Consider the following 10472-nt stretch of genomic DNA (forward strand, 5'->3'; position numbering starts at 1 on the left):
AAGAATTTGCATTGAAAGAATGAGTTTGGAAAGATGCCAATGAGATGGGGAGTGAAAATTGGTAATGGAATATATTTATTAAATTATTGATCTCATATTATTATTTGATTTGTGATCCAAAATTTGGAATAGATTGGATATAGGCTCGTTTGGTAGGGCGTAAAACGTTTTCTCGGAAAACTGTTTTCCTCTATTTTCAGTTTTACATTGTTTGGTTGGCAAAAGAGTGTAAAATCATTTTTCCTTGGGGTAAAATAACTCTCCCAATGATGGAAAACCATTTTCCTTTCAAAATAAAGGGAAAACTATTTTCCTTATCTCTCTTGTACACTCCTCTCATTACCTCTTTACTTTCCCTTTCATTTCATCATTTTTCTTACATCGAACCAAACAACGGAAAACTAATTTTGGAATTGTGTTTTCCATTGTAAATTGTTTTCCATGAAAATCATTTTACATTGAAAATGTTTTACGCCTTACCAAACGGAGCCATAGTCTTGCATGTAGTTATAGGCCATATTCTCTCTTAAATTCTAGGATCCCATTTATGATAATGAATTTTATTAATTGAATTGACTCGTCTGAATTTATGTAAACTTAACTAATTTCAACTTGTTTCTCTAAAATAAAATTGGAAAAAGTTGAATAGAGCATATTTTAACATCTTTTCAACAACATCACAAACTAAAAGAGGCAAGGGTTAGTGGAAGAATTTGAGTGGATTTCTACCTAGTATCGAGAAGTAATACTCAAATTTAGGTAGTTCAAAATCTCTTCATTTTGAAAATCCCCAAATGAGAAACTAAGCAAATAAGCAACTTATATATTAGGCTCTTACTAAGGTTATAAGGTACGATTAGACTTTAGATGTATGCAAGACATAGATATTTTTTATAAAAGTAAAAATAAAAATAACATAATTGGGTAAAACTATAAAGTTTCAACCTTATGACTTTTGTAGGACACAAGAATATTATGTAGTACAATTTTATAGCTCAAGTAAAAATGGTCTTACGCAAAAACCTAGCCTCCCCTCTCATTTTCTCTCTCTAAAACCCTAGCCTCCCTTACCCCTTTTTTATCAATTATGGGGCTGCCATGGATGTTTTCATCCATGGTAAGCCCCTTTTTTTCTTTTATTTTCAGTTTTTAGTTCATTTTCTTGTTTTGTTCAATAAATTAGTATCTCTTTATGAGATTTTCTCAAACCCTTCTATGGGGTTTTTAGTTTCTGTTTTGGAAATCTCCTTCTCCCCTATGGGAGTTGTGAGTATGGTTCTTTTGTTTTTAGGTACGAGAAATTATTCCATTGGTTGAAGTTCGAGATTCAACATGAAGAATTAGGGTTTCACAACTTCTGTAAAATTATGGAAGACTATTGGAGTACGTTCATCCCAAAATTTCCGCATCTGCAGATCGTATGCCGAACCAGAGCGAACTCACAGATTGCACTGCTTCAGATGAAGATTTTTATTAAGGCAAATTAAGTCAAATCTGCGATGTTTACATTTCTAGGGTGATATGTATTTTATTAGAATTTTATGTTTTTCAGAAATGACTTGTAAGTGCCGTTTGGCGAAATATTAATGAAATCCCTTTTCTTTCTTTAAAAAAAAAAATGGTCTTACGCATAAGGTTAAATTTTCAAATTATTTCTAAGAAATTTGTGAAAAAATACCTATTAGCTTTTACAATTTAAAAAAAATTAATTATAATAATCCAACTTATAACTGATTTGCTAAATTTAATCCCATCTTTTGATTACTATAGAATATTACCAATTTTGGACAGTGGACGGTTATAAGTTGGATTAATTATAATAATCCAACTTATAACTGATTTGCTAAATTTAATCCCAGAAAGTCATGTTGTTTTTGCTATGCTCCCTCCAACATTTTCAAGAATAGGAATGAGCCCAACTGCCCAATGCCCAACTGTCAAGTCCATATCATTAGCTCACTTACTAAACACTATTGACTATACTACTCCTAGTATGTTCCAAGCTAGTGGACAGTGGACGGTTGCTTGATGTTCTAGAGGTGATCATTTTGGCCCGATTTATGGGCAAAAATTTTCGGCCCGCAATTTAGGCCCGACCCGACCAATGGACAAATTTTTTTGACCGCGGCCCGACACGAACCCGGCCCGACCCATGATCACCTCTATGATGTTCTAGTGTTAAAATAACAACTCAAAATTTGGAAGGTTATATCTAACTAGTTTTTAGTTCTGTTATACTTTAGGTAATTATAATTTTCATTTATTAATATTTTACTTTAAAAATCATAATATCAAATATCACTCGGTTTAATGATTAGGACTTTAATACTCTATTATATTAATAAAACATTGGGTGAAATGACACTATTGATTGATCAATTTTAACTCAATTTATCGTCATTATATAATAGTTAGGTGAGATCTTGTTAGATTCGTCTCGATGCATACTATCAAACTATAACATTTTATATTTTTTACGTGTGCACAACTGAAGATATTAATGATTAAAGAAACATATTGGATTGCGTAAAAAAGCAAACATTTCATTTAAAACAGAACAGAAAAAATATATAAGTTTGAAGTTATGACATCAAATTTAATAACATGACACAATTCCTGCAATTAGAAGTTCATATAATGCGATTTAGCAGCCAGAAAGCCATCAGATTGACCAACACTTCTTAGTACTTTAGACATCAAAGGAAGACCAATTCAAAGCCCATATTCTACTTACTCCAATACATAAATAAAAAAAGTATATCATATGACTTGGAGTAAATAACTCCATATACTCTCAAAGTACAATTTCAATATTTTATTTATTCTTGTTATAAAGGTCCATTGAATTATATAAATAAACAAAAAGAAAATCTCAAATGAGGTACAAAACTCTATGTAATCCAAGGAGTAACTTACAAATTTGGGATAAACTTTTTAAACAAAGGATATTGATCATAAATAAAGGAAATAGAGGACAAACACGACAACCACAAGACAAAGAAAGAAGCTTCTTAGGTGAAGCCTTCACCAAATAATAAAGATTTGTGATAATATCTTTGTCTTCACCACAAATGATGCCAATATTATACACCTTTGCCCACCATAACTTTGAATTAAGGTTCAAAACTATTCTTTCCGTCTCAAAATATAGTTCTTGTTTCTTTTTACGATTTTTCAAAATATATCTTTAACATATGATATCTTTTATTTCGTATTAGTAGAAAATATAAAAAGTTGATATTATGAATGTACACATTGGACGGACCTAGCAAGACCAAACATAAGTATGTTTTTTTTTCTATACATTAATGAGAATATTTGGTCAAAGTTTGTAAAATTTGACTCCCAAAATAAAAACAAGAACTATATTTTGGAACGGATGGAGTATTATATAAGTGGGGAAATGGGCCATCAGATTCTTACTTTTTTGCACACATCAATACATCATGCTGTTTCTTCACATAGTAGTACATGTTCTAGGTAAAACATGTTCATTTATTGATATTTTGAACTCAGTACAACATAAAACTGCAAAAGACTAAAGGGAAGAATAAAATCCAAGGTTATTACCCAACAAACACCTCAAAAGTACATACCTCAATTTTATTACAAGTAATATATAGAAGGTACAAAAATCAGTACAACAAATATTCAACTTATGACTATTTTCACCACATATAATCAACATACATAACATAACCAAGCCTTATTATCATAGTAGTAATTCTGATTTTTTTTGGTTTTGGTTAAGTGGTAAGAATTGGAGGAAGAGTTTCAGATTTAGTGCCAATAACTCTAGCTTTAGTATCAGGGAAACAATCCCATCCAGGAAGCTCAACCACTTCTCCTTCTTCAGTGATACTAATAGGATACTTGAGCAAATGTCCAGGAAGATCATATTCTAAGGCCTCAGAAGTGTATAAATCCCAGTACTTGGTCGCGGTTTGGTTCACTTTCCTTACACATTCTAAACTTTCTGGTTCAAGGAACGCGTTATCAAGCATGCCTAAATGCTCGTACCACAAAGACATTCTGAAACCATGGACTTGACCTCTTGCTGGTTCATTTCTGCTGCATATGTGGTATGGTTGGTAAGCTCCCATGGCTATCTCTGAGTCTCTGGCTCCATTCATTGACCTCTCGTTTATGTTGGCAGAACCAACAATTATGTACTCGTCATCAACTATCACAAGAAAAATACTAAATAGTTAGCATAGTACCTACCACTACCAAGGTGATATCTTGATAAACAAAATTTTAGATGTTGAATTGCTAATTTTCTTTGATCTTTTCGCCTTAAAAGGAACATACTAATAGCAAATGCTTTCGTATTAGTTCAGATCATAAGCTTTGATAGATTATAAGCATATTCGAGTTAATAAGTTCACATAAGGTGGGTTCAAGAGAAGAAAGAAGTGTAGAAAATTTCATGTGCGTCATATGTTTTTTTAAGCATATTAGAAGTGATCAATTTAGCATTAACAATCAATGTTGTATAATGGGCATTAAGTAAACTAAGTCTAACTCAGCATTTTAGCATTAATATAGATTATGATTGGAAAAAATTCTTCAAAGCTGCATGATTTTGATCTAAGAGAATATTCAAGAACTTGATTAGTGCAAAAATAAGATATTAGATATATGGTCTACCAGAGTAAGGAGTTACCTATCATCATCTTAGCATGAACATAGATCATGAACCTTCGAGCTTCCTGTGCTCGGCTATAATCAGTGTTAGGTTCCGGGCTATCAGCAGGCTCATAGTCACCTGGTTTCTTGATCTCACGGTTTCCAAGACAAAAGAATGTAAGATAGTCCCTGGGGTCAGCCTCGATCCCCTGAGCTCGAAGGGCTTGAATCACATCAGTGTACATCATTTCCATAGTTCTCTTCTGCCAATCAAGTATAGCCTGAACTGAAGCACTCTCGGGAAAACCCTCAGGCCACATTGGTAAAACAACATACACAGTGAATCTTTCATTTTTTTCAATCTTACTAACAATCTTTAAGGAAAGTTCTTTAGGAATAAGATTCAGAGCTTCAATAGCATTAGGTTTTATATCAGTTGCTCTCCAACCATATGAGCTTCCTACGAAGTACTGATTTTCTATGTAAATGAACCTCTTTGCTCTTCTTATAGCATGAATATATGCATCTTGAATACTTCTATCAATGACACCATCTTTCCCACTTACAAGTCCTGCTCTTGCAGCCTCTTCAGGGGAATCAGGGAAGCCAAAGGCAGCCCCACCATCTATGGATCGAAAGACTTGAGCACTCCAAGTTTCATGATCATCAGGGAAAAAAACAGGAGAAGGAGGAATGAAAACTGAGCTCATTTCTCTGACGTCAAGTAGAATATCCTTAATACCTTGTTTCCTCCACCTTTGCTCGAAATTGTATAAAACATCCCAAGCAACTGGCCCCTCTAGCTTACAATGAATGTCGTGCCATGGCTCTCGTGGCCCACCTTTGTTGATCGAGGCACCCTTGTAGTTAGCCTGATGGAAATCATCATGGTGTGCTGTTGAAAGTGTCCTAAAGAGGGAGTGGAATTGAGTGTCATAACGCCCATCACAAAGATCGATACCTCCAACAAAACTCACAATTCTTCTTTTATCAGAACTCTGACTAGGCAATGCACTGTCAACAGCAACAATCTTTTGATGGTGGGTGAACATCGTGCCAATCTCAATGTTTTGTATGAAACTCTTCCCACTATCAGGGTTCCGAGGGCATAAGACACAATGCACTTCTGTACCCTCAAAATATTTTGCCGTCTCTTCATCATGGGTGGCCATTAGTCCGTCTTCATGCAGCCCTTTAACCGAAGTCCTATCATCCCAAATGAGCATCAAAACTCTTACCCCTTCCATTGCTTTCTTCTTAAGGAGCTCCCCTAAAGTCATATCTCCACCCGGTTTTGGCCTCCTAGTATCTCTTATTAAGGTGATACTAGTATAAACCGACCACCCTGCTATGTAAACCAAGTGCCTAGCATTAGTAATAGCGTCGAAGATGTCTTCCCAACACCGATGTGGCTCATAGTGAGTCCCACCCGAAAGAGGGATCTTAGGGACAAAGTTGTCAGGGACATGGGCATCCTGGTATAAGGTAACCTTACATTCATTCCTTTGAGTGAAATAAGTGTAGGGTACCCCAGGAAATTTGGGTGTTTTGATCCCTATATTCCAATTCAAATCTCTAGTAACATCAAAGAATTGAACTAAAACATGGACTTTAGACCCTTTATGTATTGGATTGTGATCTTTGTCTAGGATATCAAGCCAAGTATCAACCTCTTCACCACCTAGTATGTCTGTGGCAGGAAGATAAGCACGGCCTAGAAGGGTGGCACCTATGGCTTCATCTTCTTTCAAAGTAAATACAATGTCAGAGGCCATATGAGCGCAACAGATGTGAAACTGTTCGTACCACCGGGGGTTCGAGTCGTTTTCTACTAGCCTTGTTCGGCCAACTCTTGCTCCTTCTATGTCGATTGAGGCATATAGTTTTCCTGCACCTTTTCCTATTACACTTTCAAGCCCTTCCACCACCTGTATCAAACATTTCATACACAACAAAAAGGTAAAAATATTTCAGACACAGACATTTAGAAGAAAAACAAGAAAAGTTGCTCTGTTTGATGAGGAGAAACTCCTAATTCTTATTCAATGTATGCAAAATTGCAAAAAGTGAATATAGTAGAAGTATCAGTGTCATTTTTGGTACACTTTTGTGGATGTAACTTTCCTAAATCACCTACTATCTCTTTGGAAAATTCTCAAAATACCTGTTAGTTTCTCCAAAAATATTTTTGATTTATGCTCTATTTACATATAAGATATAAATTAGGAATTAGGATAGCCTCATTTGATGAGCTATGTACAATGTATACCAACCAATGTTTGGATCAGCTGGTTAAAGGTCGTTCCAACTTAACCAAAGGACTCAAATTCGAGTCATGGGAATGCAGTGGCACTTGTTGGGAGAGCTTAACCCCTTAAATTGGGCCGTAGCTCAAATTTGGTTACTCAAAGTCTGATGGACTTTAGATTACCATCTAAGAAAACCCAATTTTACATTCTGAACCAATATCCTGCCCGCTGATCAAAAGAAAAAGGCTAGATATCTAATTGTTAAAATATCTAGATGTGAAATAGAAAAAGTGGTGTGAAATGACAAAAATGTCCACACACTCATTCGAAAATTTAGATATCTAGCTTTTCTCGAATCAAAAACATTAAGATGGTTCATAAACTGTTAAGATACTAAGGATATCTTGGCCTAGTGGTTAAGATTGAAGTGCTGTGAACAATAAGTCACATGTTCGAATCCCCCTCCCCTTCTTTGAACTTTGTACTGCCTTTGTGGCTCATATGGATCAAAAAAATAAACTATTAAGGTAATTCACAGTCTCAGATCAGATGAAACCAACTCAGAATCTGCTAGCTAATAAGCAAATCATACAAATCTGCAACCTAAATCTTGTTCATAGCTAACAAAGTATTCACATGAATAATCCTAAGAACTTAAATTACTTGCAAACAAGCACCTTTCTTTTTCTTTCCTGTTTTAACTTTACTTAACCAGAATACCAGATAAACATTTATGATAATAAGATTTATATTATGCTACCGACATAGTAGTATCATTTAACTAACAAAAGACATGAACAGTTCAAATATAAGCAAAAACATATCAAAATCATCTGACTTAAAATCTTACAAAAAAAAAAAAGCAGCAATTTTTTTCAAGATCCTGCTTACTTACTTACTTAACTTACTGCTAAACTAATCATAGTAACTTTTTACTTACCCACTTCATAGATTAATGAAATGAGATTAATATTAATAACCCATCTTAAGAAAAAAAATGAACAAAAATTTGGATTAAAGGGTACAAACCTTGTGGAAAAATTTGCCACCACCACCACCAAAAAGTCTGTTAGCCTCATAAATGGTGACATGAAGAACACCATGCAACAGAATTTTCGCCATATTATCTTAACCTACACAATATATTATACACCATAATTTAGTATAAGATATGAAAAAAAAAAAGCATTTTTAAGTAACATTTTGTACCAAATATATAAACATCATAAAAGTCTATAATAATATGTACCCATGAACAAGCTCAGATTTTTTTTTTTTTTTTTACCTGAAACAAGGTCTAAAATTGATCTCTTATCTTCTGCAAAAAGTGAACAGGAAATCAGAAAAAATTTATGAACTTGAAAATGATGGAAAAAACTTACTATAAAAATAGAAACTTTAACATTTAGAAAAATGCAAGTAGAACTAAAAAAAGTGCATATTTTTTTCTAGAAGAAATACTTTGAACATCTAAGAGGAAAAATGGAAGTGGTGAATATTGAAGGGATTATAGTATGATTTTAATATTAGTATTTGTATTTGGTTGAATTATTGGATTGGCACTTATAAAGATGTAATAAATCAATTGGTTGATTGACTAGAATGGGATATGCTAATGGGGTCAGTCCACTTGTGGATATGGAGCAAGTAAATTCAATCAAAATTGGGTCCACCAAGATTGAACACGTGGCAGGATATTATTGGAGGCTTTTTTTTTACCCTACTACTTTTTGAAAATGAAATTTTAACCACAACATTTTGCTACAGTGACGGTTAAACGTCATCTTAAATTTTCTAAAAATTGCTTCGGGTCCGCTTTTAATAGACTATTTTACCCCTTCTTTTTTTCCACCACCTGCACCACCCGTCACCTCTACCTCCCACTTCCAACAACCACCTCCTCCACCATCCGCCCCACGAATATTTTTTATTATAATTGGACGATGTGGAGGAATGTCTTGCCAGGACGTTTCTTCTGTGGTCCGGACATTCGAGCCATTAATTCAGGTGGTGGAGTGAAGGAGGTGGTTGTGGGGATGCATGTGATGGCAATCAGGGTGGTGGTGGCAGGAGGTGATGGTTTGGGAAAATGAAAGGGTAAAGTTGGAAATGTTTAATAGGAGTGGGACGATTTTTAGAAGTTTTCGGGTGATGTTTAGCATTCTAAAACCAAAATTGTGAGAGTAAACAAACTTAATTGAACTAAATTCCATTAATTCAATCCAAAGAAACATAGCTTTACATACTTATATTTATATTTGATTTAATAAAATTGAAAAATATAAATTAATAAAGAAAATTCAACCAAATAGATATAGAAGTTTATATTATTTCTAAGTCAAGAGTATATTGTTCTATTATAAGGTCACCCCTAGAAGTAAAGTACAATCGAGGTGGTAATTTAATTTTTAGGTGTCATTTATCTTGTGTTATTGTAATTGTTATTCAGAACAATTTGTTCACAAAAATTACCTTAAAGCATGCTAGCTCACCAAAGGCCACTTATCACATGTAGTAATGATGACTTATTCACACCAACACCTACAAAAACTGAAGTATTTATTGAACACATCCTAAAACTATACTGACAAGTCACATACATCACATTATTTTGGGCAGAATTTTTCGTCCCGCGGGCCCGGCCCGGCCCGACTGTATCTTTTTGGTTTTGGGGTGGGCTTTGGACAAGCCAAAAACGACTTTTTAGTCTATTTTTTGGCCCGGTCCATTTTGGCCCGCAAAAGCCCGCTAATTTAGGCTCGCAATAGCGTGCTTCGGATACAAAAATTCGGTTCGACTAATGGACAAATTTTTTTTGGCCGCAGCCCGGTCCGGCCCATGATCACCTCTACATCACATATAACTCAATTTTGGTTTTAAATTAACACAATTTTGTTATATCAATCATAAAAAAGTATATCGAAACATATTTAAAGATATACTTTACAGTAGGACAGTTACATTACAAAGACAATTACAAAGCTTGACCATAAAGTCCAATGTTTATCGAATAAGAAATCAAGAAAATATATATATACATCCTCTTAATACTTATTACATTTCGACGTTAAACAACGTCGATCATTTAATATTTTCACAAAAATGTAGAAAATAAATGTTGTTATATATGTATATTGTCAATATATCAATCATTTATAATTTAGACTAATAATTCAAAATTATGCACTATTAATCGTGAAAAATCATACTGTAAGTTACACTTATTTTTGGAACTTAATGCTCTCTAATGTTGAAGGCATAAATTGCAAATGAACGCTTAAAGTTGATCCACCAATGGAAGATAACCATGTTATCATTTATCCATGTGAATAGTGCGACTAGAGAAATAAGGCAAACGTGCTCAAAATTTTTGTTCATACACGCTGGATCTTTAACCATACATGATATACATTAATACAATTATACAACTGTACAAAATGACAAGAGAGAGCGTGATGTGTGAGAAAGCTTCTAGCTAGTTTACTAAATCATTTTGTCCTCCATATAAAAATTGTAGAAATATGCCTTGAATCATTGTGCATCGAAGGTGTTTGACGAAATGCTTCAAATAAAGGCTTCGGGGTTCCGCCCGAT

General features: G+C 34.1%; 1 protein-coding gene across 1 annotated transcript; it reads right to left on the reverse strand.

Annotated features, from left to right (window-relative positions):
• Positions 1-3582: 3582 nt before the first annotated feature.
• On the reverse strand, positions 3583-8424 carry LOC104902031 (phospholipase D alpha 1). The gene is made up of 5 exons (XM_010689687.4): positions 8340-8424; positions 8164-8196; positions 7908-8011; positions 4667-6557; positions 3583-4183 (listed from the first exon to the last, which is right to left on the reverse strand). The coding sequence occupies exons 3-5, from the start codon at positions 7998-8000 to the stop codon at positions 3747-3749; spliced, it is 2421 nt and encodes an 806-aa protein (XP_010687989.1). The 5' UTR covers positions 8001-8011; positions 8164-8196; positions 8340-8424; the 3' UTR covers positions 3583-3746.
• Positions 8425-10472: the final 2048 nt, after the last annotated feature.

The sequence above is a fragment of the Beta vulgaris genome, chromosome 8 (genome assembly GCF_026745355.1).
Source record: "Beta vulgaris subsp. vulgaris cultivar EL10 chromosome 8, EL10.2, whole genome shotgun sequence".
In the NCBI taxonomy this organism is placed as follows: Eukaryota; Viridiplantae; Streptophyta; class Magnoliopsida; order Caryophyllales; family Amaranthaceae; genus Beta; species Beta vulgaris.

Coding starts and splice junctions, on each gene's coding strand:
- LOC104902031 (XM_010689687.4), bottom strand. CDS start 8,000: ATGGCGAAAATTCTGTTGCATGGTGTTCTTCATGTCACCATTTATGAG. Junction 6,558..7,907: donor GTGGCAAATTTTTCCACAAG/GTTTGTACCCTT, acceptor TGTTTGATACAG/GTGGTGGAAGGGCTTGAAAG. Junction 4,184..4,666: donor TCATGCTAAGATGATGATAG/GTAACTCCTTAC, acceptor TTCTTGTGATAG/TTGATGACGAGTACATAATT.